Genomic DNA, 27,867 nt, shown 5'->3' with positions numbered 1-27,867 from the left:
TCAATTTCTTTTTTGAAAATATCGATCCTGGCACAACCTTTGATATCACTCGGCAGTTTCTTGTAAATCCTTGGTGCGCCTCCCTACACCCCTTCAACAACAACAAAGTACGCGATGAATTTATGTATAGCGATTGCTGGTTGGCTGTAATCGAGCAATCAGGTGAAGGTTTTCAAAATTAAAGCAAGCAGACGTTTTATAATCCGGAAAATTCGGTTTTACAATTTCTCTAGTAAAATATCATGTTAAGAATATTTGGGGAATATTTGTAAAAATGAGTTACTTTTTAGAGGTGATGGGTGTAAGATTGAGATGGAAGTAAAATGCTTGAGTTTCACGCTTGGTGCGTGAGAGTTAGCAAGTATGGTGCTGTCATCCAACCAGCCTTCCTCATTACGGAGCGAGCACAGAGCTCATTGACCGATCTTCGGGTAGGACTGAGACCACATCACAGTGTGTATGTGTGTGTGTATTTACCTAGTTGTGTTTTACAGGAAAAACAAAAAAAGTTATGTTCGTGCTGTCCCGTTTCCAAATGTGGTCCATTTTATCCTATAAGTCATGAATATTTCTTGTTTGAACTACTGCTTCATCCAAAATGTTCCATATTTTTATGCTTCTGTTTGGAAAAACTATATTTCTTAATGTCTTTTCTACACGCTATCTTTTTTCAATTTCATACCATGTCCCCTTGCATTCCTGAGTCCCACACCAACAGGTCTTCTTTGTCAACTGTGTCCATCCCCTTCCATGCCCTGTATATAGCAATTAGGTCTCCTCTTTCTTTCCTCTGTTGTAGTGTTGGAAGTTTAATATCTTTAATCTGTCCTCAAACATCATAGGTCTCTCAAACTTAAAAACATTTAGGTTGCACCTCTTTGAAACCTCTCTATCTTCATAATATCTTTCTTATTATGTAGTGACCATAAGTGTATCATATTCTAGTTTAGGTCGAATCATATATTCCATTAGTTTTTTTCATCTTTTCATCTACATAGGTAACTGCCCACTTCGTTTTTCTTAGTGACTTAGTCACTCATATGTTTCCCCATTTATGTTGTTTAAGTTGCTTTTCCGGTGATAAATTGTCTTTTATTGTACAGGTCTTTCTCCTCTTTTGTTTTCTGAATTTCTACCCCTTCCATAGTGTATAAGATCTCGTCTGTCTTATACTTTTCCCTATAGTGTGTGTGTGTAATTAATCTCGACGCAATGTTCCCGGAACCCACCGCAAGGTGGCACTACACGACGAAAGCTTTGATGGAACACAACAGTTTAGTACAGATTTGCCTGGTAATGATGCGGGACGTCTAATTTTCTATGATGCAGTCACTCTGTCGAGGTTGTACCGCATGGAATACCTTGGAACGGCCTCAAAATTGAAGGAAACCATGAGAAATATACGGACCAGCATTGTTTTAGGCAAAAAAGTGGCATTTAATCGAAAAGGCATAAGAGCCGTGACGTCACAAGTGATTCGATCTTGATCTTGATGTTACAGGCCAAAACATGTGGATATTTGAGTTATTTTTGACGTATTTGTACATCATGAATAATGTTTGATGATGAATGGACGAAGTATTAGTGACATGGGCATCTAAAATAGTGAAAGAAATGTTATATAATGTATATGCGAATACTGCGATGATAAATGTGGATATGGCACGCCGTTTGTGCTAACGGTTTGAGTCTGGTGTGACGTAGCGAGGTATCAGAGACTTTTCAGAGTACGATACAACAAGAGGTGGCGAGTTGCTGGGGACGAGGGAGTGTATGAGTGTCAGGAAGGGAGACCTATTTGGTGGGGTGGGGCGGAAACGGATTACCTAATAGTATCGCAGCCACACCTGCGCCGCTCATGCATCTAGACGAGAGCAAGGCTGGAAACCGGATCGGGGAAACTCCACGAGTCCACTACACTACACCGGGGGAGAGAGTGAAAAAAAAAAAAAATAATAATAATAATTTTTTATGTGGCGTTAATTTTTGTTATTATTATTATTATTATTATTATTATTATTATTATTATTATTATTATTATGTAAAAGATTGGAATACAAAGCATTCCAATCTTTTACACTGGTAAAACTGCCGCTTCCCCCTGGACAATACATGTACTCGTACATGCATCAGGTCTGAAATACTCTTTCAAAACTTGCTGTTGTGTATGGGAACTAAACCTTTGTCCGCCAACAAACAATACCATCCAAAAAGAACAGCCTAATTTCAAACTGCAAAAAATTTCCCCCTGCAGTTATTCAGTACTGTCATTATTGAGGAAAAGCAGTTAGCCATCCCTTATATTAGTCAAGTATCAGTTCATAACTCACTATGCGTCACGACCGTTACACATGTAGGGTGTACATGTACGTCCCTTTATCTAGACGCAAAGCATGGCATGATTGGCATCAATCCCTAGTTCCGAAAAACTCTGGGTCGCCTGCTGGCAGTGCTTCCATTTTAGGGTAAAATACCCTAAACTAGGGTAATTGGACCCTTCTTAGGGTAGTGTTTAAGGTAATGCATAAACTAGGTTAATTTTAGGGTAATCTGCCGCCCTATGAATAGGTGTGCTTGGAATGGTGCCAATCTAGTGGCAGGCTGGTTCTCTTTCATGTTCGATTCATGTACACAATCATCCCCGTGACTTGTACCATCCCTTCACCCCCCCACCCCATCCCCTTTCTCCCCAGACTCCACTCACCCGTCTACTACGCGTACAAGTTTTGGACCTTCGGACGGTTAGTCTAACCGTCCGAAGGTCCAAAATGTGTGTGTTTGGGGGTAGGGGCGGGGGCAATATTTAAACTTATGTATGATAAGAGTGCAACTTCGACAATCTAGGGTAAAATCGACAAAAATCTAGGGTAAGATTTCATCAACTCATGGAAGCACTGCCTGCTGGTCACCCAGCCAGTCTTCCCCATTACGGAGCGAGCTCAGAGCTGTGTGTGTGTGTGTGTGTGTGTGTGTGTGTGTGTTTAAGTTGAATTTTAATTCAACTGTGTGTGTATGTATTTTTTTTTTTTTTCCAAGTACAATGTAATTTTCCTCCTTGCATGTCTATTCTCTGTTCTACGTTTAGGGGGACCGGCCGACATGCTCTGACCTCCTCCTTTGTTGTCTACTTTTGTAATAATAGTCATCTCTCTCTCTCTCTCTCTCTCTCTCTCTCTCTCTCTCTCTCTCTCTCTGTGAGTGTGTGTGTGTGTGTGTGTGTGTGTGTGTGTGTGTCAGACCGAAATGACATTGCAGGAACTTTTCCTTCTTTACCATTCATACAATTAGAACTGTCATCGTTACTAAGAAAAAAATCAATAGGCTACCAGTACCATTCCTACTCACGCTTTGCTGTACAAGACTTGTACAGCAAAGCGTGAGTAGGAATGTAATTTTGCAATATTACGACACTTAGTGTCGTAATATTACAAAACCTTAAAAGGTTTACGATCCTTATCTCTTTTTGATTGAAATCGTTTAAATTTAATCATAAATACGAAATCAACCAAATAACACTGATCTGAGATTTCGTTGCATTTATTATTAAATCCTTTGTTCACTAGTTTTAAAACAACTTTAAGAGTTTATAGATTGAAAGGCAAACTAATTAGATTTCTGAGATTCATGAAAAGGAAGATCCGTGATGCTCACTGAAATTAGTTCCTTCCTTGTGCATACTATATGGTCTCCCAAACTTTCTAAAGCATTAAGAACATCAGATCACAATAAAATATGGGAAGCTATACGTAAGAAGCCTTTACACTTATAAATGACTCTTTTAATATAGGAATATGATCATACAAAAACATTGTTAGGAAGAGTCTATGGCTTGGAACTAACAACAACTACATATTTCAGCAGTCATTGCTCTGCATGGTAAGTAATGACGATCTTAAAGTTGAATAAAACTGCAGAATTGATAGACTATAAGAAAATTCGTCACGGAGGTACACAGCATCTTGTTCACTTGTAACAACATAGGCATTACTGAATGCTGCGCCGCTCAGTGATGTCTCGCGGGTAACACACAACGCATCCTACAATTTCTTGATGAACTGCGGACCACAGGAAGCCATTTTCCCGAGGGAGGACGTGCGTGGGTGAATGCTTCTCTGTGTTGCCCAGCCACTAATGTTCCACACGCCGCCAACAACACACCACTCCCCCCGTCACCTTGCAGGGTACGTAAGCATAGCGAAAATAACACTGAAAAAAAGAAATTATTTGTAGTACGGTGCATTCGCTTCAGTAATGTTACACTCTACATGAATGATCAAATTTCAAGAGTTGATGTTGCATTGATTTTGGCTCTTTGGTTTTTGATTTGTGAAGATGTGTGTTGATGTCCGTTTGTTGTGTGCGTGGGTGACGGTGATGGCAGTCATATATGTAACAGCGGCGGTTGGACCTCGTCGCCCCAGCAATAACGACATCAACAGCGTTGATAGCAGAGAAGATTACTTAGCCGGGCAGCCGGGATTAGCAACGTGTGGTGCTGCTCTTCTACAGGAACTATACACTATCACTGATCTAGTTTTGAGTATTAGCAACCAAAGCAAGTATATCTGATATTTGTATAATGTTCTCTCTCTCTCTCTCTCTCTCTCTCTCTCTCTCTCTCTCTCTCTCTCTCTCTTATACGCGCAGTATATCTTATTGGTTTGAATTTACATTAGAATTACCAGTATTTCCCAATAATATAGACGGCTAATAACCAACATCAATCTTGGAGTGCAGCAGCCATGCCGCTGCAGCCGCCGGAGCCGCCACCTGTAGTCCAAGATTGTTCCTCATTGCGCTTGGCGGGGATACAGGTAACTGTAAGAAAAGTTGTTTTGTTTAAGATTTTGCTATAGAGGTGTTTCTGCAAGTAGGTTAAGCTTTGTTTTGCGTTCTTTCGACAGGGCAGCGGAGTGTACCACGTGTTTCCGTTCACCTTCAAGGTGTACTGCGACATGGTGAAACACGGCGGGGGTTGGACAGTCATACAACGCAGGTATACAACTCAGTCAAAGATTCAGGGTGTCTGAAGAGTCACTACCCACACCGATAGGGCAGTAAAAGGGACAGACCTCCTTCCTGTGAGTGTGTTTGTGTGTGTGGTCCAATGATATATTCTTTCAATATTAGATGGAACGTTTAGCAACCTTGATAAAGAGAGAGCACTTATGATGTGCGGTGGTTGCATGGTTGATTTTATGAGTGGAAAAATGACGGTTGTTTCGGAGTTACAAAAGCCTGTTATTAGTTATTATACTAAAGCCAATATGGATGTCCTCGCGGAGTTACATATTCATTTTGTCTTCACTTAACTTTGTATATATGACTTACATAACTATGATTAAAGTGCGAAGTTTTCTCTAATTTACTCATTCATTTTATCATATTTTATATACCTATTTATTATTTCAGCTTACTTTTTTTTTTTTTAGATGTGCAAATATTTCATATATGGTCCAGCATTGGCCATGACCTTGAAATTTGCAATGTAAATTATTAAGTGCATGGCGGTTGTGTGGCGCCTCTCTCTCTCTCTCTCTCTCTCTCTCATATGTACATACACACGACCATCTAACTCGGTGGTTCTCAACCTGTAGTACGCGAAGACCTTCCAGGCGGTACATGAGCACTTGGGATCATATGTGATTTTTAATTAAATTAAATTAATATATTTTCAGAAAAAAATATGATTTTATTATATAAGATAATCTAGATAATCTATCATCTATCTGCTGGTGAAGAAGAAACAGATGCATCCCTATAGTAAATTAAGTTGTGTTCCTTGTTAGTTCAATTGTGTATTATCACTGTGAATTAATTGATATTTGCTGGAATTGATTTTTTCTGGAGCCAGGTGATACGCAGAGGCTGTACAGGACCTCCAAGTGGTACTCGCTCAGGAAAAGTTTGGGAACTATTGGTCTAACTTAATTTGACTGGTTACAGACAATCGCAGAGAGTGCAAGAAAACTTCGCACGAGATTGGAGTTCCTACCGGGAAGGCTTCGGGGAACTGAGGGGCGAAATGTGGCTGGGTCTGGAGGCGTTGCACCTGCTCACGCACTCCGCCCATTATGAGCTGAGGGTGGACATGGTCGACTATGAGCTGGGACGCAAATACGCCCACTACCAGGTTAGTATTGCTTTGTTCCGCTTCATTTTTTCTTGCTTGTCCTATTCCTAGAGGTATGGCTCGGCTTATACCACCAGCCCTCCCTTGCTTGCTGGAAATCATATATATATATATATATATATATATATATATATATATATATATATATATATATATATATATATATATATATATATATATCAAGAGTATATATATATATATAGGCAGGAGTCTTTCTCTTATACATGTTTCATTAAAAGTGATTGCTAATTCAGCATTTATTATCTTCTTTAAGATATTTTCTTTATATCTTATAATTATCTTTATCTCTTTCTCAAGTTTTTGTATGACTTTGCCGAAGCTAGTCATGTTGGCTATATCGCGATTTCGGGTCTTGCTGTCGTGATCCGATCTGTTGCACAAATGTTGCACTATGTTGCATACTTCTCTGGCTACTGGTTATGGACACACCAATCAAATTTTCTTCCTTTACTTAAATCATTACTACTATACACATCCAATACGTCTCCGACAATCAACACCCTTCAAGTATATATAAATACCACATATGAAAATGACTGCGAACTTCAAACACAAACACGTAAATTTGCTCACCAAAGATTTTCGTTTTCTTTACTGGACAATATATCATATATATTTGCGTTACAAGGACCTACTCAATTAGCTCAAAGATAACACTCAATGAAATATATAGGTCTTACAGCGATGTACTCATTAAACCTCATATACCGCTCATAAGTAATATATCTGCGTTGCTGCGACTTCCTCCTATATTCACACATATCCGCATCACGGCGATTTACTCATAATACTCAAGATATTGATACCAGAAATACATTATACAGACACGACACTTACTCGATACGGCGATGTTCTCATAGCACTCACAACACAACAGAACGACATGCCACGGCCACAACTACTCCTTTTATAACCATTACATAACCAAATATCAAAATATTAAATGTAGACATCCTATCGTTATTCCTCCGTCATTATAATATTAATTACTGAATTACTTGTTTTCAAGACTGCATTACAACTTCTAAACTCCACTCTACTGTTACAAGATTCTGTTCCGCGGCCTCTCCCTGGGCCGCGGGAGATCTCCCCTTCTCTCTCAATATTCTTGCTTATGTACTCCAGGATACCCCACGTACATGACCCGCCCCATAGGCGTGTCCATATATATAATCTTACCACTCAGAATCGAACAGGGGCGGAATCTTGATTGATTGATTGATTGATACATTTATTGTTGAATTAATAAATAATTACAATAAAGGAGGAGGATGGGCCTTGCCACCCACCCCCTGGGCAAAGACTTAAGGTTAAAGTATCACAAAAATAACTCTGGACAGTATACACAACAAGAATACAAGTATTTCAATAAATAAATACACATATTGCACACCTTATTGCCTAAGACATCCTACAGTCTGGGAGCAAACTGAGGATATTCCCTGAGTATATCCCTGAGGGTGGCAGAATCTAGGAGATGGTCAATGAGGCTGTACAAGTCATGCTGACCTTGTGGCCTAAATTTAGCAATGAGAGGACATTCCATGATATAGTGACGCAGAGTGTGTCCCCTTGGTGTAGCACACAGCACACCAGGAGAAGCACTGACTTCCCAAAAGTATTTGTAGCCTAATCTGAGCCTCATTGTCACCCTGTCATGTGATGCAGTGTCTCCCGTAGGTGTAAGCACAGCTCTGGGAGACACGTGCATAGCGAAGACTAGTGCTACTGCCCCCATGGCAACAAAGCTCCAACTGATCACTAATGCTACTTTGTACAAAGTCCTTAATGCTACTCTTAACATAACCCAGAGTGTACTCAGTGCCAGGGTCCACTGTGTCATCTTGTAGGGCACACTGAGCAAGGTGGTCTGCTTTTTCATTTAACGGGATACCCACATGAGAGGGTATCCAGATGAAATGGACCGTGGCACCGGCACCTTCTAGGGCGTGGATGAGATCAAGACACTTATTAACTAGATCACAGTCCATGGGGGAGGTGGATTGAAGGGCGTACAATGCAGCCTGACTGTCAATAAAGAAATATACATTCTTATGGAGAGGCGCCACAATGTGGAGCGCCTCCAGTACAGCATACAGTTCTGCTCTAGTGGAAGACATGGGTGCAGGGAGCCGCCTGGAAACCTCAGTCTCAGTGTAGAGACTGGCAGAGATATAGTCACGGATGAACAGCCCACATCCAGACCTGCTGCCATTGACTGACCCATCACAGTAAACATGAATAGCCTGACGATGGCCAGGTCAAGTGTAGTCTTTCCCCTCCTTCGTACACCGTGCCCAAAGAAAACATATTTGTCTCCGTCATCCGCCCCACTCACGCGGTCAAAGTTTATAACCTTTTTCCTTTCCCGTCTGCTTGAGCCTAACAACAAATTTGCTGGTTTATCTGTTTTCTCTATTACATATATTTCAACTCTTCTTTCTCCATCGTCATGTATGCAGGTATACCATACCACATTGTGACCCTTCCTCAGTACCGTTGTTTCTCATCGGCTGGTGTCAGAGGGAATGCTTTGACCAGTTTACAAAGTTTATTGAGAAAAGAGGGGTGAGATACAAAGGGGGAGGGGGACAGTACAAGCAACCAAAAAAAAAAAAAAAAAAATTATATATATATATATATATATATATATATATATATATATATATATATATATATATATATATATATATATATATATATATATATATATATATATATATATATATATATATATATATATACAGAATACAAAGTTGCTGGGCGGTCCAGCTTGCTTCTTTGTACGCAGTGAAGAATGCAGCTTTGTAGAAAATTTCAATTTCTTCCTTCTTCTCTTTCTTGTTGTAGTACCAGCTGTCCCGGATTTTCTTTGTAAGGTGATGGATGTCCTTTTCACTGAAGCCATTGTCAACTAAAACTTGAGATGAGCGTTCAATTTCTTCGTGGACTTGTTTCCATGTACTACAATGTGTAACGGCTCTTTTTATATAGGCTCCGATGGTAGTCCTTGTATTTCTGGGGGCACTCACTGCGTCCGTTGAGGCAATATCCCGGGTTGGTGGGTTTCGTATAAACGATAGTTGTGAACTTCTCATTTTCTTGTCTGACGAGGACGTCGAGGAAGGGCATGGTTCCGTCACTGTTGTTTTCTTTGGTAAAGGTTAGATATAAAGAAAATATTTTAAAGAAGATAATAAATGCTGAATTAGCAGTTGCTTTTAATGAAACAAACACACAAACACACACACACACACACACACACACACACACACACACACACACACACATATATATATATATATATATATATATATATATATATATATATATATATATATATATATATATATATATATATATATATATATATATATATATATATATCGACTCTGAACCTGTAAGATTTATTTACAAATTATTAATTTGACTTAAATATCTAAATGACTCCAAGCACCTTCCTTGAAAACACACACACACACACACACACACACACACACACACACACACACACACACACACACACACACACACACACACACACACACATGTTCTTGCTTTATTCCTCTGTTTCGTGAGTTTTCATAGTGTGTGTCTCTAGTTTACAAGAAATGGTCCTCTTAGAATGAAACATGAAATATAAGTGTCATTTATGGCTTGATATTATGGGTCACATGTATCCAAAACATTAATAGCTGCATTTGTTTTTTCTTCCAAGATTAAGACACGGTATTTGTCACGAGAAAAGACCTGTCGCTTGATCATAGATACCATCTGAGCACTTAACAGAAATGTCCGCTGACAGGTTTTCCAAGTGGGTGCCGAAGAGGACGGTTATCGGCTATTAGTGGCCAACTACTCAGGTGATGCAGGCGACGCGCTCTCGTACTACCACTCTGGCCGTCGCTTTTCCACCTTTGATCGTGACCAGGTGTGTTTGACCTCTCTACAAGAGCTAGTGATAGTCAGTTGTCGTAGCTTGCCACGCAAATGAAAGGCAAACCAAAGGTCTTGTACAATTTCTGTTCAGAATGACCTTTATTTTGTATGACTACACGTTATGAAGTGTTTTCAATATACCATTTCACTTATTTCATCTTGTCTGCAGGATATGACCCTAAACAAAAGCTGTGCCCAGGACAAGGAGGGAGGCTGGTGGTTCGACGCCTGCTACTCTGCACACCCCAACGGCTGCTTCCCGGCCACGCTCGGGTCAGTACACCGTTGACTAATTTTCATTTCTGAAGAAATATAACGGTCGAAGCTCAGGAGTGATCGCGGCGCGACCAATTCACATCCTCCAGTTAGAGGCGTAACTTTATATTCATCAACAGGAAAAATAATTACATGTAATATAAAGACATCGATATGCAAAAAAATGAATATGAAACGGCCTCAAGAAAATAACATTGTGCTGGATTGCATGCAAACTGAATCTAGTTGAATGCAACCTGGTTGCACGCACCTGGCCTTAGTTGCAAACAACCCAACCCTGGTTGCATGCAACCTAGGCAACCTATTGGGAAAGCCAGGTTGCATGTTACTAGGGCTGCGTTACATACAACCTGGCCCTGGTTGCATGCAACTGGCTTTCCCGATAGTACGTACTTTCTATCTAAATGATAGCGTTTATACCCATGAAAAAAAAAATGCTAAGTGAGGTACATTTTATCTTACAGGCGAACGGACAGCAAGAACATCCGTTGGTGGAAGTCTCGTGAACAGGTACTCGTCCTCACTTACATTGAAATGAAAATTCGTCGACGGGCTTCACGTGACGTTGCGGTAGTGAGGGGCGAGGACACGGCAGACTCAAACAGCAATCACCATGACCAAGGCCTTGACCAAGACGATGACCATGTGTTATTTTCCAAAGAGGAGGAGGTAGGGCATGAGTCTGATGACTACCCGGCACATAACAACCATTATGATGTAGAAGGCCGTTCGGACATTTTACCCTAAAAACTGCAAATTCACTAGTTTTCTTGCCTTATTATTATTGTTATTATTATTATTATTATTATTATTATTATTATTATTATCATCATCATCATTATTATTATTATTATTATCATTATTATTATTATTGTCATTATGTATCAATACGAGAGGATCGAAACAAGTTGCAGTTGCCAGATACACTAGATATCGTAATATTTCACAGAAAAGGATGTAGCTTACTGCATATCGTATATTTTTGGATATTCTACTCTAAGATACCGAGATACTGAAATATATAAAATATATCTAAACATGTATCTACGACAAAATACTGTGATAGTATAACAAGGTTATATAAATGCACTGAGGACATTTTTTATACAGTACTATCTCTATTCCTGGGAAAAATTACTTCATTCTTCAATTGATAACTCAAAGTCAGTATTTTTTCTTCTTGGCTAGGAAATAGGCTACAAGAAACTATGAACATAAGAAGCCCGCTAAATGAGTTTATTTTCATAACTAAGAAATTAATGTCTGATAGTGAGATTGCCTATTGCCAACCAAACCAATTCTACTGCATAGACCAGGGGTTTCTCAACCGGGGTTCCCCGAAACCCTAAGGTTCCGCAGAAGGTCCCTAAGGGTTCCGCAAGAACAAGTGAGATAAGCTAATGCACTTTTGACTTTTTATTTAATTTCATATACGTAATATAACTGAACACGCACAATATATTATTGGTTATTGTAATATTATAATATATTATTTTCCTTAAACCAGCGATTAAAATTTATATCATGATATTTGTCACGTGAAATACGATGAAAAAAAAAAAAATAAATAAATATATGATATAAAATTTTGTTTTTGCGCAGGGGTTCCTTGAGATATGTAATTTATTTGAACCCCTTCAGTACTACCATGACGCGTTATCATATTCTGCTTACTATTTGGTGATTTTATACAGCTTTAGCAACTTATGTGAAGATTAAAATAGTGAAGACTGTGGCCATTAATATTCTGACCTACATAGACCCTTCCTAATGTCAATAAAATTATCTAATCGTACAAAAAGCTCAAGGTAAAAATTTTTCCCAGTACTGAAGAGATTAAGGATTACGCAAGGGTTAAAAGGTTGAGAAACGCTGGCATAGATGTTTTCGGCGACATGGGGACCTGACTGATTGATTGACTAATACATTTATTGTTACATTAATAATAAAATACAACAAAGGAGGAGGATGGACCCTGCCACCGAACCCTGGACAAAGACTTAAGGGTAGAGTATAAAAAATATAAAAATAGATAGTAGGTATACATAGCAAGAATATAAATAAATAAACAAATACAGATATTGCACACCTTATTGCATAAATATCCTACAGTCTGGGAGCAAATGTAGGATATTCCTTGAGTATATCTCTGAGAGTGGTGGAGTCTAAGAAATAGTCAATGAGGGTATACAAGTCATGTTGACCTTGCAGCCTAGACCTAACGATGTTAGCTTATGGACATTGGCCATCCTGATTTTTTTTTTTTTTTTTTTTTCTAAAGGCATACCATGTTCATGCAAAACACAGCTTAGGGATGCGGTGATTGCAGCACTACAGAATCCACGGACTATTTCGGTTTGGGTAGTAAATTTTCCTTTTCCTCATAAATTGTTCTACACTTTCCATGTGAAGCATTAACCTCTGCAGAGGCAAGGTGAAATGTGTGTTAAGGTTTTGTGCTGCATTAGTCTCTGAAATTGAAAGACCTTGGTACACCAGGCGACTATAATTTTGTTCTATACAATGATGTTAGTCGTATTAACTCAATCAACTATTAAGAAATTCCATAGTAAAAATAACAACAGTAAAATACTGGAAGGAGTAGAAGCATGGTAAATCAATAGATACATCTTATTCTGAGACGACGTACTACTCTGTACCGCGAGACAATGGTGACTATTTGGTGAACACTGAAAACTTGACAGTTTGGATCCTCTCCTATTGTTTATTTTGCATCACTTTTCTGTTATTTTAACGAACCATAAATGAATTATTTTTCAATCGTATAAATCACATCATACGAACAAAAGATTAATACACAACAATACTAATAACAAATTCAATAGAGTTACATAGAAATTTTGAAGATGGGGTAATTTCTTGTCAGAAAGCGCTTTACACAGGTTCTTAACTCTGATAACGAATCTCTACAGAATAAGATGAAGAGAAAGAGAATAAATGAAAGCCAACCTTGCTAAATGTTGTTTGACTTGTTCCCCACTTCTTTAATCTGCAGCGTTATTTAAACAGCTAGAGTTACTCAACAGTTGTCAGGAATCACTACCATGTCATTGAGAAAATGACATCGTGTAATACAGCACCAAATGCTTGACATCTAAAGATATCCAGAGAACAAACAAATGCCTCGGTTTTGTTGTAGAAACTATAACATCATCAGATAACGTGATAGCTATGTTAATTCTTTTTGATATACAACCATACTTCTGATCACTTATTTCCTAATGCTCGCATACACAGTACACACTTCTGAAATATACAGTGTTGTCCTGGAAACGCTCCAGAAATATCTGAAAACGGCACTGCGTCACCCACTGTGGGACGGGGGTTGCTCCGGCTCACTGGCGGTGGGTGGGCGTAACCTGGGTTAGCATTGTTCGGTATGATCAATATTGTATTTGTATGTTGTGGAGAAGTGGGTCTTATGTTATGTGACAAAGGTGATCGAGAGGATTCTGTAATATAGTGGAATGATCTAGATGTAACATGTTTTATACCATACCATGATGTATTGAGTCAATACGAGTTAGTATGTAAGTAAGAAGTAAGAAGTCAGTTAGAAGATCAGTGAGTCAGGAAGAAGAATCAGAAAAGATTGAATATAGAAAAGAAATAGCAGAGGCGAAATGGACTCGCTGCTGTTGTAACCAGTACACAAGAAATTAAACTTCACAAGTTCTGCCCAGCGTATCCTTCTCCACAGATTGTTACAGTCTCCTGGCAACGACACAGCAGTACACGAACCCTAGGAGGAACACACACACGTAAGCTCCAGGTGTAACAACGGTTTAAGTAACATTCTGTGTTCTAAATCTGACTATAGGTCATGGAGTATGCGATAGCAAATGTTTCAGACTTAATGATTTGCTATCGAATATTCTATGACCTCTAATCACAGATATTCAGAACACCTCGCAAACATTTTTTGTTGAATAGTTCAGTTATTACCCACGATGTTGTTGAGACAGTCATACTGATGTTAAGGCGGGTTCACGCGTGCCAATTTGCGACAGAAATTTTACGTCGGTAGAGTTTTCGACTTAAAATCGGTGCCTAGGGAGTTGAGAAACCTGTCGCAAAACAAGACCAACATGTTGATCTTGCTAATCGATTTGCGACTGTATACTTACGTCGTGGTCTCACGGAGAAAGCTTTGAAAATGTGGTCTCCAGATATAGAGATGTTAGAGGTGGAGAGCGGAAAAGAACACATCTGAGACCCGAGATGAATTATATATATATATATATATATATATATATATATATATATATATATATATATATATATATATATATATATATATATATATATATACACACACACACACACATATATATATATATATATATATATATATATATATATATATATATATATATATATATATATATATATATATATATATACACACACATATATATATATATATATATATATATATATATATATATATATATATATATATATATATATATATATATATATATATATATATATATTGATCAAATCGTCGTTCGACGAAATAGATGTCACTCTGCGAGAACTGTTTCCCTCAATGCAGGGTGTTGTTAGAGGTGAGAATTGAGGGCTTGTCAGGCTTTAATTTAATCGCAATTATGCAGTCTTCTTAAGATTAACAATTTTCTTATGAGAAATGTAGGCTAATTTAGAGTGTGATAAACACTCCTTTCTTTCCTTCTACTTAGCCAGGGACGTATCCACAGGCATTTTTTTTTTTTTTTAATTATTATTCTTCCGGTACGCCAAAAGAAGAGCAACCACGTAGCCTACTGCAGCTTCAGCATCGCCAGTGGAGGAAGATACTTTCCAGTCGCTACGTGTGACACTTTCCGACTAGAAGGGAAGAGTCGGAAACTCTACCGACGTAAAATTTCAGTCGCAAATTGGCATGTGTGAACCTGCCTTTACTCAGCAGTTTAGTTCTGATATTTCTCTTTATTTAGACGCTAATGTAGACACCTGCAATCAACCATTGGCTATAGCTCGTAAAGCTGAGGTTGTTAAATGTTGAGGAATTAGGCCTGTCAACTTGATCGGACAGTGGTTGGAGAGACTCAGCATAACTGATAACCAGACAGATTTTGATTAATAGTTTCTACCTGAGCGCGTTACTGATGGCTTTTACACACACACACACACACACACACACACACACACACACAAAATGTACATTTTCGTTTCTAAGTTTTTAACCACAAAAAATAGCAGTCTGTCCACTGAAAAAAAAAAAGTGCTCGTATTTGGCAAGCCTTTATTTTATTTATTCATTTTTTCAAAGAAAACTAGTATCTTTTTTTTATATAATATAAATACGTTGTCAGCTGGAATACATGGTCAGGGTTTAATTAAAATGTGATTATTACCTTGAATACCGAATAATATTTGACAAAACTGAAAGTGAGACAGTCACAACTTACTAAAGTACTGAATTAAAGACGGTCTACTCTTCACAACAGAAAACAGACGACACTGCTTACGGCGGGTGAAAGGAGGCTGCACTGCGCCACAGTTTTAAGTAACTGATTTATTCAACAATGCACCTGAAAATATCTCTATAAGTGGAAATGTGGCGTGTGATTCACTCCGTTGGTAGAGGTAAGATGTGTCGTCAGTGTTGGTAACCTTTAAAATGAATGTTTTCTCCCGAGGCCAGCGTATATCCGCGTGTCCACAGTAGTGGCAGGTTGCCTTGAAGACTTACCACTTCACCACCACACCTCACTGTCATGACAAGTCATTGAGAAATTAGGAGTCATATAGTATTTCGAAGTTGTAAGGAAATAAGAGATGAAATTCTTATCGTGACCTTAAACATCACACTGATTTTCTGGGCCCTCTTACTACATTCCTAATAAACCAGAACACAAAAATATCAATAAGCTACCGGTAGCACTTGGTCCTGGGAAGGCATCAAGGATAGGGGGTTGCGTGGGTATCCAATTATTTCGTGCACATGCCAATTCGCTACATCTTGGAGTCATTTCGCCCACATTATGGAGTCATTCGTTCACACTGTTGAATAATTTCGCCAGCACTGTATGGAGTCATTGCTTAGAAGTGATTATGATTGGTCGCAAAAGAATGGGAGACAGTACGAGAGGCCTTCATTTGTCAAATATGGCTGTTTATCTCCTTAGTTTTCTTTTTTTTAAATTGAAATACTAAATGTGGTCTATTTTGGTACCCCAACTAACTAAACCAAAACAAACTTAATCTAAGTCAACCGTTATCCAGTCATTTCGCTCAAACCAAAAGGTCATTTCGCCCACTCTGATTCATTTTGCCTACATTAGATAATTCCTGTACTATGCAAAGCCAAGTTTGATTTGACATCAAAAGTGCACAATCGTTTTTTAATTTGAATTCAGATGAAAATTTGTTGAATATAACTTAGCAATTCCGAAGAATATATTGGCATTTATCACTGTCCTCAAACCCATCAACCTCCAAATTACAGCCCACTTCCACTGATACAATCAACAAGGCAACACCATACAAAAATTATTCTAATTAGAAAAAAAGAGTTGAACAAACTGGTAGTCAGGATGATTGCTAAAGATTTGCAACCACCCTCAGTCATTGAAAACTGCATTTTCAAGCAAGAAATTTTAATTGTCATTTCTATTGTTTCATAATAATCCTTCTCTTAATGGCAACAAAATATGTATGAGAAACATATTGCAGCATTATGTGATCATGCACAAACATTTATTTGTATAATTATGATTTGTCAGTAAATAAATGAAGACTCAAGTTTGTGTATTATTGAAGCACCAGTAAGCTGATCATTTTAATGACATGCATCTTACATGATTGCTCACTTTTATTTTAATTTTTGAATAATGGCATTAGTTGGATTTTATTTTACTTTTAGCATTATGACATTAATTATTGTTTCATTTTATTTTTAGAATGATGAAATTAGTTTTCATACATTTGATTCATTTTATGTTTCTCTAGCATTTTAATGAAGTTTTTGCTACTGCATGATTAATTCAGCCTCTTTATTACCATTGCAGTGTTGTATCTCTTGTTATCTTCTACCACTATTTTCATGCTAACTGCTCTTTTGATCTTGCTAACTGCATGTCTCCCCTTCTCCCATGGCCTCACTGCACAAGACTTTCTTTCTCTCATACCTATTATGTCTACATCTCTAATGCAAGAGTTAACCAGTACTGTCAATTATATGTCCTTTTCATCTTATTGTGTGTGTGTGTGTGTGTGTGTGTGTGTGTGTGTGTGTGTGTGTGTGTGTGTGTGTGTGTGTGTGTGTGTGTGTGCATTTTTATGAAACTAGAAATGGACTGTGCCACACCATAATGAATAGAAAATAAGGCAATGTATTGAAATGTAAGGGACATACATTTATGTTTCCAGTTGCAAATCTTTATAGAGGACTGGTGTCAGTATGGAATCCCCAGCAACTACTCTTTATTGTGGATGAATTGGCATGTGTTACAAGAAAATGTACCACTTATTTTTTCAAGAATAAAACTGGAATCATGATTAATGTTTAAAGATGTAATCAAACATATAACATTTTTTTTAACTTACTCATAATTAGGAGCACTTCAAGTCGTAGGGATTCTAGATTATTAATCTAAATCAATAATGGTAATGTACTAGAATTAATCATGTTAATGACTTAGTGCTTTATGATATTCTGTATATATTTAATGTACAAAAAATAAATAAAATAAAATAAATAAATAAATAAATAAATAAACTTTAAAAAATCAAGAAATTTTATACAGAAACATTTTGCAGGCATACGGAGTGTTCGTCCCAGTCAGTGCTGCCCCCAAGACTGCTCTGAGGAAGGACCCAGCAGATACCATAGCCACCACTACCATTGCAATGAAGTGTCTAAAGCAAAGGCAGCAACACTCAGGAACTATTCTTCTTTTTCATGCGGAATTTCCTTAACATTAAAAAAATATGACAACTGTCTGGGTGTTGTTGAGGGGCTCCACACAAGATCATGTGACAACAGGAGTCCAGATACTAAAAGCAGAGGCAGGGCATACTTTCACCCAAAATGCCCTCCATGGCAATGGAAAATTCTTCAAGAAAATAACAAACTTGAGGAATATTCCTCAGGAAAAGAAGAAAATAAAGAAAAAGAAAACAGAAGAGAATGGGAAAAGACATGTCACTTTGAAGAATGGAAAGAAATCTTGCAGTCATCTCCCACCCTTCATGCATTAGGATGGGTATGTATTAAGTGAAATGTAAAACCTTACACCATCACCATCTGATAGTTTATTATAATCAGATGTGTTCAAATAAGATAATATTTTCTGATAAGGCACTCTGATATTACTCATAACATCATGAAAGTGATATTTACTGTAATTTTTTTCATCAAGAGAACTGTAGCTGACTATATCATATCCGAAGTCTAATAGTAATCTGTTAGTTTATGATGATCACTGGGCAAATCAAAGATTCTTTATCACCATTCACAAGATTGTCAACTGTGATAGTTCTAGTTATTTAATAGTAACAAGACACAAGTCAAGCTTGACGTCATACTTGTTCTTTTTGGAGCCACAAAATCACCGGAATATGCTGTAGTACTAATATATGCTGTTATGGAGACTGGATTAGCATTGTGAAGTAATGTTCAATGTTTCTGTAGTAGGCAGTTTTGTCCAACTAAGATTTTTTTTTATATGCAATGTAAAAGTTTTTAAATAATGCTCATAAAGTAAATATTTAGTAATGTATTTCACTAAGTATGTAATCATAACTATTTTCTGCATGTAGCATCAGGACAATCGTGGCCTATTAAAGATCACTTAGACCTTAGTGACAGCTTATGACATGACAGTGTACAGTGGAGACTCAATACTTAAACATCTAAATAGTCAAACTTTTCAATACTTGAATGCAAAAGTTCAATTTAATACTCAAAGAAATACCTGACAGTTGAACGCCCATACACATGGCTCTCTGGCCTCTCGCTCCCCTCCTTCCGTCAGTTGTGCTGCCATGGTCATCAGAATACATTCTTGTGCATTCTGTCTGTAGTTTTTCATTTATAAACTTACATTGACGCCTAAGGCTTATTAGTGGTGAAAATATCTGGTAATCAAACAGCCGCACATTTGGTTGTATATAAAGCTCTGTCCTCTCCCTTCTCACAACTGTCACTGTCCCATTCTGATACTGGTAATCCGGTTTATGAGACACTGGAGCACATCCCTAGTCCTGCCACAGTCTTGAGAAAAATAGCATTCTTCTGCATTCTGTCGGTTGTTTTTCATTTAGAAACTTGCGATGGCACTAAAGAGGCTTATTACTGGTGAAAATAAGGAATCTGGTAAGAGTGCAAGTGTTAGTGAGCCACATCCCTCAACTATTAGATTCAGAGGAATAACACCAGGAGAAAACTTACAAAGACGTTTTCATGGATGGTGACTCGTTCTCTGATGACCTCCCTCCTTCGTCTGCCCTCTTCTAAGTTATCCATCACCAGCATTCATTTACGGTATGTACAAATCAAAATAAAAAAAAAATAAAATAAATAAATTGAAATTTTTATAAACTCGGTTTTGCTAAGATTAGAATGAATTACATGATTTATAGTATCGATAGTCAAACAGTCATTTGGAATGAATTAAGTTCAAGTATTGAGTCTTCACTGTATCAGAAAAGCAATCTACCATGGCACTTCTGATGTGAATTTGAACCTGGATAAGGATACTTCTGGTGGTGAATGTATCCTGCCTTCTGACTGATTTTTCAGCTTCAAGAAGCCCCAAAGCTAGGCATTTCATGTACTCAAATGCTAATTATAAATATATCTGCTTTACAGGGTTCAGCTGTAGCCCTCACTTGGTCTTTGTATCATGACTGGAATGAGCATCATCCTTATCCATACCAAAAAAAGAATGAACAACAGCAAGTATCTCTTCATGGCAGTGGAAAGCGTAATTCAATTCCCAAGGATATTAAAAATGAAGATCAGAAAAATGAAGAGACCCAGAATTACCATAAACCTTTCAAAGATATTTTTGCTTTTGAAAGTAAAATGAGAGTTCCTTCAGAATTTAATGCTGAAGATTATTGCAAAGACTATTCAAAAGAGAGTTATAAAGTTCCAAATTTGAAATATAATTTTAATGATAAAAATACTGACAAACTGAATATGGTGCCACATGAATGCTCAGCTCAGAAAACAGTTATACCCATCTATTCTTTACAACAAAATTTTCTTGATATGGCTAGGAAAGTTTTCAAGATTCCAGAAAATAATTTCATAAAAGAAAAACACAAGCTGGAAGACATCTATACAAATGAAGAATTTCCTGACATAATGAAATCATCATTCTCCCTTGAAGACAGATGGTTTAATGCACCAGATAAGACAGATTTGAGATGCATATCTGATTTAGATCAAAGCTTACAGTCACAAAGTTGTAACGGAAAGCCAGAAATCCTTCAGAATCATAACAGTCATAAGGAGGAAAGTAATATTAATAAGGTAGAGTCAGATATTTACCCAGAAAGACTTCCAACAGAAGCTTCTGAGACTGAACTGTCAGCTGAAGAGAAGGATGGGAGTGAATATTGTCAGTCAACATCACATAATGAACCTATTAATAATTTAGACAGTGATGAAATAAAAATGCTTCAAGAGAAACTGCTTGAGGTGAGTCATAAAATTGTTCCTAGAAATCTTTTACTAATAGTGATATGCAGTTGAATATAATTTCATGCTTTTAAAAAATACAAAATATTTGAAGTACTAATATACTTAAATTAATTTTTGAGACAGATTGTGAAAGCACACCATAAAGAACATCTGTCAGAAATACTGAAGAAAGGAAATACCTCACTTGACAGCAAGCCTGAGGAGATGATTGTCTATTTCCAAGCTGGGGTGTTAGTGGGTGACTCTACATCAGCCTTCAACTTGGCCCTCTGTTATCACATGGGGCATGGCACAACACAGGATTTGGAAAAGGTAAAATCACTAAGGGAGCTTGCTTTAATGCAACCAATATCTTCCCCAAATTCAAATGATCTGATAAATAGTCAGTATAATACATCTCTATATATATTTGACCGAAATCTTGCTAAATTTAAGTGGGCCAGACAAGCTATTTAAAAAAATTACATTCCAGAGGAAAGGATCCCAGGGAAGCAGCAGAATCCTAACCTGCCTATGGAGTTTGCAGTTCTATACCTGTTATGTAAAATTTTTTGCAGCCCATTAAAGACATAACATACTGCTTATTAATGTCTGCTCAAATTGGCTCTTCTCAGTGGGAATACATTTGCGCTGTCTGCTGAGAAAAAAAAAAATGCTGTGGTATTAGATTTAAGAGAAATAGAATGATGGGGGCATATGAGAAGTACGAAACTAGGATGATGATGAAGATAAAATACTGATACTTATTTCTGTCAGTGTACATGTACACTAAAAAATATAAGAAAAAATTGTTTTTTTTTGCATAACATCACTCAGATAAAGAAACTGTAACTTACTGTTATGGTCTCTGAAATAAAAGCAATAGACTTGGTCAGATGGGTCACAATATCAGGACAATATTAAGATGACTAGGAATACATGATGGTGATTGCCTCTTTTTGAGCAATAGAACACCATGTAAAGCATGTCTATTTACTTCTCAGGCACGCAAATTATATGAAGTAGCTTCAGCAGCAGGACATGGCTGGGCCACCTACAATCTAGCAGTAATGCTGAATCATGGTCTTGGAGGTCCTTTTCTACCTCAAAAAGCCTACAGTCTCCTCCTTCAAGCTGCAACAATGGGTGTCAAAGAGGCTAAGGAAGCTCTTTCAGGACTGGAAGAAGAGGAAGACCCTCAGCAGACATTTTCTCAAGAAGGTATTTACTGTATTATGGATATTGAAAGCTACTTCAGTTTTATTCTTACGTGATAAGTATTTATTACAATTACTTGGACAATAATACAATTAGAGGGCTTTTACTAATGATCAATATATAGTTAGTATAAAGGTATTATGTTTTCATCCATCATCAATCCACAATAAGGAACTGTAAAATGCAAGATTTTCACAAATATCAGTCACTGTTGTGGCCAGACATGTGGCAGGATGTGCTTCACCTCCTGGCTGAAGCCTAAGACTTGTTTGCCCCATGTTTAGGGGATGACTGGCATGACCCAACCTCCTCCCTTGTTGTATACACTGTTGCAACAATAAAGTTATCAATCAATCAGTCATTCAGACATTGTTAATAGGCAAAAGAGGAGATAATAAAGTATTTTATTGTCATGATGATACAGAATGCCCTTTGCATAACTTGGGTTCCTTTCTAAGTTCTTGTGTTGTAGAGATCAAAATCTGGATTTTATTAACCTTTTACAGGACATGAGCCCAGTCTCCGGCAGTGTTACTCGGAGCCTTGCCTGCATTCACTTCTTAATAAGGAGTGGCCTCTTTCATACTCGACAGGTGACCTACACTCTCTACTGGATGAAGATGACTGGACTGCTGGTGATACTTCTACTGTTGCAAATGTTTCTCAGATAACCTAACATTATCTTGTTTGATTTATATTACATCTCATAATTACTTGAAAATTAATAAGTATATGGTATAATTTGTTAATCTGAGACTGCAAATTCAAATATATATTATCTCTTGCATATCATGAAATCTTATTGAATTGGGGAAAAAAAAAATTAAGAAAGCTTTCCCAGGAATTGTTTACTCTACACTATATAAGATCTTTCTTTTTTTCTTTTATCTGCATATTCAAGATTCATAATATGAATACAGTGCTCATAAAAAGTGATGGAACAAAAAGAGAAAATTTAAATAACCTTAACCAAAAATTTTATGAGACTAAATTTAGTTTTGTTATAACAACACTCGTTTAATGATGAATTGTTCATCTTTTGTATACATTTGCTAAGAGAGTCCTTGAAAAATTTTGAAATGAGCCCATGGTTTAGGAGCTGCATGATGACTTTATATAAGGATATTGGAAAAAGATTTAACAATTTTTATAAGTTTAATTATGGAAATTCCTTTGTTAAGGTCATAGGAGGATAGAGATGCAGAATCAGTCTAGAATGCCTGGAATGTTGTCTAAAGCGAAGCTCATTTAAGCAAGTAAAGTCGTAACACTGATTCTCAAAATATCACGGTCTACTTTTGTATGTTCTTCAATGTCAGTCACTGTACATAGTAATGCTAAGTACTGACACTTCCTTACTTACTCTTCTAAGATATCTTAATTTCTTTCACCTTTCATTCTTTCATTTCTGAAGGTGCCATGCAGTGTGTGTGTGTGTGTGTGTGTATTTACCTAATTGTATTTACCTAATTGTAACATACGGGAAAAGAGCTATGCTCGTGTTGTCCCGTCTCCATATCTATTAATGTCCAGCTTTTTCTTAAAATCATGAATATTCCTTGCGTTGACCACTTCCACGTCTAAACTATTCCATGCTTCCACCCTTCTATGAGGAAGCTATATTTTTCACATCTCTCCTATAAGTGGCCATTTTAGTTTTTTCCCATGCCCTCTCGACATTCTTCCATTCCACATACACAGATCTTCCCTATCCATTTTTTCCATGCCAATCATCACTCTGTATATTGCTATCAGGTCTCCCCTTTCTCTTCTGTTTTCCAGGGTTGGAAGTTGCATTCTTTTCAGTCTGTCTTCATAAGTCAAATCTCTTAAGTCAGGCACCATTTTCGTTGCAGCCCTCTGTACTTTCTCTAGTTTCCTTATGTGTTTCTTTAAGTTCGAGCCCACTGTATTGTTGCATATTCAAGCCTCGGTCTTATCATTGCAGTAATTATTTTCTTCATCATTTCTTCATCTAGATATCTGAACGCCACTCTTATGTTCCTCAATAAGTTCAATACTTCTCCAATTATTTTGTTTATATGTCTCTCTGGCGATAGGTCATTGGTAATTGTCACCCCAAGGTCTTTTTCTTCATGACTGGTTTTATGTCTTCATTTCCTATCTTGTACATACTCCTGATTCTTCTTTCACTCTTGCCAAACTCTATTTTCTTGCATTTTGTCGTGTTGAACTCCATTTGCCATGTACAGCTCCATTTCCATATTCTGTCCAAGTCTTCCTGGAGTAGTTCGCAATCTTTGTCACATCTCACTTTTCTTAACAATTTTGCATCGTCTGCAAATAGGCTCACATAACTGGACACCCCATCCACCATGTCATTTATGTAGACTGCGAACATTACTGGTGCCAACACTGATCCCTGTGGAACTCCACTCTCCACCAATCCCCATTCTGATGGTCTGTCCTTAATTATTGTTCTCATTTCTCTTCCTACCAAAAAGTCTTCCATCCATTTTAGTAAACTGCCATGCACTCCTCCTACCATTTCAAGTTTCCAGATCAGTCTCTGGTGTGGTACCTTATCAAAGGCCTTTTTTAAATCCAGATATATTCCATCAGCCCAACCATCTCTTTCCTGTATTACATCTATCACCCTGTGTGTGTGTGTGTGTGTGTGTGTGTGTGTGTGTGTGTGTGTGTGTGTGTGTGTATATATATATATATATATATATATATATATATATATATATATATATATATATATATATATATATATATATATATATATATATATACTTTACACATTGATATTTCTATAAATTGTATAAGGTTTTCAAGTTGTGTGTATTAGGCAGCATTACATATGTCCAGTGGCATTGTACATGATTGTTGAATTTTTTGAAGGAAAGATGTAGCAGGTGTGTACTCATCAAAGCATTTCGAACATATAGATTAAATTTTTATTCTAGTCATTTTTAGTGTTGTTAGGCAATAAGTGACAGATGGTGTTACCTTATCAAACAGAAGATAAGACAAGTAGTCACATATTCTTTTCAAGGTTAACAGCATGTATGAGGCTAGTATTCTATTTTGATTACCTAGTGTGCCTTCCAAAAGGAGATCAAGTCGGAAAAAAAATTTTGAAATTTTCACTGAAGGATAAATGAATTGTTGAAATTCCTATGGTGCCGATCAGCGCCTTATTTTTAAAGATGAATTTAACTGTTTTGTATATGTACAGTACATTAAATTCACTCTTCAGAAGCTATGTACCTATAGACATACCACATCGTGTTGTGTTATTACAAATAAGCTACGTTGATAAACATATAAATAGATATAAGCAAAAATAAGATAGTCGTGTACAATTTTTTTTTCTATGGGAACAGTAATGGATGCGTTGCGATAGGTAAAAGAGTATGATATATATATATATATATATATATATATATATATATATATATATATATATATATATATATATATATATATATATCAAGATTGATCAATAAAAAGACAAAAATGGTATTGTGATTTTCTTGATACCATACCTAGTTCAAAGCATTTAAATCATTCAGCTCCTATATATTCTAAATGCATCCTTATAACCAACCAACATCAGCATACAGTAACACTAGCAAAGGCAGAAAAATATTACTAGCGGTTCTCAGTTAGGTGTACAAAAATATGAAAAAAAGCTTGTGGTATCAATATTGAATAATGGCAAAATAAATTAATAAGAATATGGGTATGGGAACTGATTCTGACAATGATACCGTGGGAAGCGAAAAGTTGGAAGAGAGAAAGAGAGACAGTGTAAACCCCGGTTAAGGCGGTGTTCTACCACTAACCATGAACGCATCCATGCACGCTTTTTGGCTTGTTTAGTTCGTCTAAATTTCGTAATACACAGTATTACGTTCAGAGCAGCGTATCTTTGCCGCAGCGTGGCCTCCTTCTTTGTGTTTACATTGTGTTGGCGGGAAGTGACGACGAAACACCATTTGTGTGTGACAGGCCGCAGCTAAAATATTGTCGATTTTCTGAAAAACGACGGAAAAAGTGCTAGTGTGACACCGCCTTTAGTCTGGCCGGAATGAGTCGTACACGTACAGCAGATAAGTCTGACGATTTCATTTTTTATTTATTAATGATTTTAACTTTTAACGTTCTATTCTGAGTGCACCAGTAGGCATTTCTTTTTTACATTTGATTGAGCAATGTGAAACTACTGGACTGATATAAAGAAAGAAAATCAATCCTCCCCGGCGGGGAATCGAACCCCGGTCTCCCGCGTGACAGGCGGGGATACTAACCACTATACTACCGAGGACAGATACAATAACAGAGAAGGGAGGGAGAGAGTCAAAGAACATTTCAGATAACATTACTGTATGACATGACAATTTCATGTCACAAGGAAAACAATAACAACCATAATAATAATAATAATAATAATAATATTAACAATAATAATAAAAATAATAAAATAATGATAATAATTATGCTGATGATAGTAAAAATAATAATAATAAAATAACGGTGATGATGATGATAATAATAAGTGTCAATATCTACTTTGAGCTAGTTATCCATATTTGACCATCTAATAATCTAATCTCATTCATCTTATTAATTTGTATAATGATACCTGTCAGTAAAGAGTATTTCTACCCATCAGTCTACCTAAGAAAATGATGTGAAAGAAACTATATAGGTAAACAGTAACCCAATTTGTAGTGACGGGTGAGTCTTCCCGCGCTAGTGCAGAAATAAGCCTTTTCTACTGTCTAATACACACTGTAGCAATGTAAAATAAATAAATAAGTAAATTACAAAAATAGACAGTACTATACTACTACTACTACTACTACTACTACTAAAATTAATAATAATAATAATACAAATAACAATAATAATAATAATAATAATAATAATATGTTAATAATATAATAATAACAGCAGTCAATGGAATGGTCAATGGTTACACACTGCTACGTGTTTTCTCCGCCAAGCAGTGGACCGCGATGGTTCCAGATTTCGAACCTTTCCTATGACACTGTTGGCCAGTTTGATTATGGATTCACTATGTGGGCACGTGCCTAGCGTGCACATAAAGATGAATGCGCAAATTGTGCGTAACGGCGTGTCTCATGGGTTAACATTGTATACGCAAGACGTATAAGACGTTTTATACAACATAAGACTGTAGTGAAAATGAAGAAAATGCAATAAAATTTGATTCGTTATGGGTGAAATTGACATCTCTTGAGCATGGATAGTAAAAAGATATGCAGACAATGCCATAACTTATGACTTTCATTTTCAGTAAAAGAAAAGGCTTGAAGTAAAATAAAGTAAGCAAAATTGTACATAGTATAGTGATCTCATGTAAACATAAATAATACAATTCTAGGTGGAAAACTGATAGGCACGCAGTGTGGCCATAGCTGCTACCATGGAATGCGGCCTGGAGCCAGTTCAACTAGGGTTAAATAGTATACTAATAGACCCTGAGTTCAACAACCATTGTGTCTGATTTTGCAACCCTCGGACAATTCTTTATCCTCGGATGAAGAGACTAGAGATAACAAAATTTAATCAGGCTACTGGTGGTGATTCCATGCGAACCACT

General features: G+C 36.9%; 2 protein-coding genes and 1 non-coding gene across 3 annotated transcripts; 2 read left to right on the top strand and 1 right to left on the bottom strand.

Annotated features, from left to right (window-relative positions):
* The first annotated feature begins 4,052 nt into the window (after positions 1-4,052).
* Positions 4,053-11,950, top strand: LOC123517736 (microfibril-associated glycoprotein 4-like). Its single transcript, XM_045278140.1, has 8 exons — positions 4,053-4,181; positions 4,333-4,555; positions 4,738-4,814; positions 4,905-4,996; positions 5,947-6,133; positions 9,960-10,085; positions 10,263-10,366; positions 10,834-11,950. Exons 2-8 carry the CDS (start codon positions 4,333-4,335, stop codon positions 11,114-11,116), a joined length of 1,092 nt encoding a protein of 363 aa, XP_045134075.1. The 5' UTR covers positions 4,053-4,181; the 3' UTR covers positions 11,117-11,950.
* Positions 11,951-15,846: 3,896 nt separating this feature from the next.
* LOC123517617 lies at positions 15,847-23,215 on the top strand. Its single transcript, XM_045277895.1, has 6 exons — positions 15,847-16,003; positions 18,179-18,624; positions 20,232-21,068; positions 21,195-21,383; positions 22,055-22,271; positions 22,775-23,215. The coding sequence occupies exons 1-6, from the start codon at positions 15,973-15,975 to the stop codon at positions 22,942-22,944; spliced, it is 1,890 nt and encodes a 629-aa protein (XP_045133830.1). The 5' UTR covers positions 15,847-15,972; the 3' UTR covers positions 22,945-23,215.
* Positions 23,216-26,493: 3,278 nt separating this feature from the next.
* Positions 26,494-26,565, bottom strand: Trnad-guc. The gene has a single exon. It is a non-coding gene; the product is annotated as a tRNA-Asp (tRNA).
* Positions 26,566-27,867: the final 1,302 nt, after the last annotated feature.

Source organism: Portunus trituberculatus, chromosome 42 (assembly GCF_017591435.1).
Source record: "Portunus trituberculatus isolate SZX2019 chromosome 42, ASM1759143v1, whole genome shotgun sequence".
Taxonomy (NCBI): domain Eukaryota; kingdom Metazoa; phylum Arthropoda; class Malacostraca; order Decapoda; family Portunidae; genus Portunus; species Portunus trituberculatus.
The sequence above is the reverse complement of the archived record's forward strand: the minus strand, read 5'-3'. Positions and strand labels throughout refer to the sequence as shown.

Excerpts from the sequence above, each read along its gene's own strand:
- LOC123517617 (XM_045277895.1), top strand. The coding sequence starts at position 15,973 with ATGTGGCGTGTGATTCACTCCGTTGGTAGAG. Across the intron at positions 18,625-20,231 it reads CCCTTCATGCATTAGGATGG|GGTTCAGCTGTAGCCCTCAC; the intron begins GTATGTATTAAG and ends TCTGCTTTACAG. Across the intron at positions 21,069-21,194 it reads TTCAAGAGAAACTGCTTGAG|ATTGTGAAAGCACACCATAA; the intron begins GTGAGTCATAAA and ends TTTTTGAGACAG.
- LOC123517736 (XM_045278140.1), top strand. The coding sequence starts at position 4,333 with ATGTGTGTTGATGTCCGTTTGTTGTGTGCGTGGGTGACGGTGATGGCA. Across the intron at positions 4,815-4,904 it reads TGCGCTTGGCGGGGATACAG|GGCAGCGGAGTGTACCACGT; the intron begins GTAACTGTAAGA and ends TTCTTTCGACAG. Across the intron at positions 10,367-10,833 it reads TGCTTCCCGGCCACGCTCGG|GCGAACGGACAGCAAGAACA; the intron begins GTCAGTACACCG and ends TTTATCTTACAG.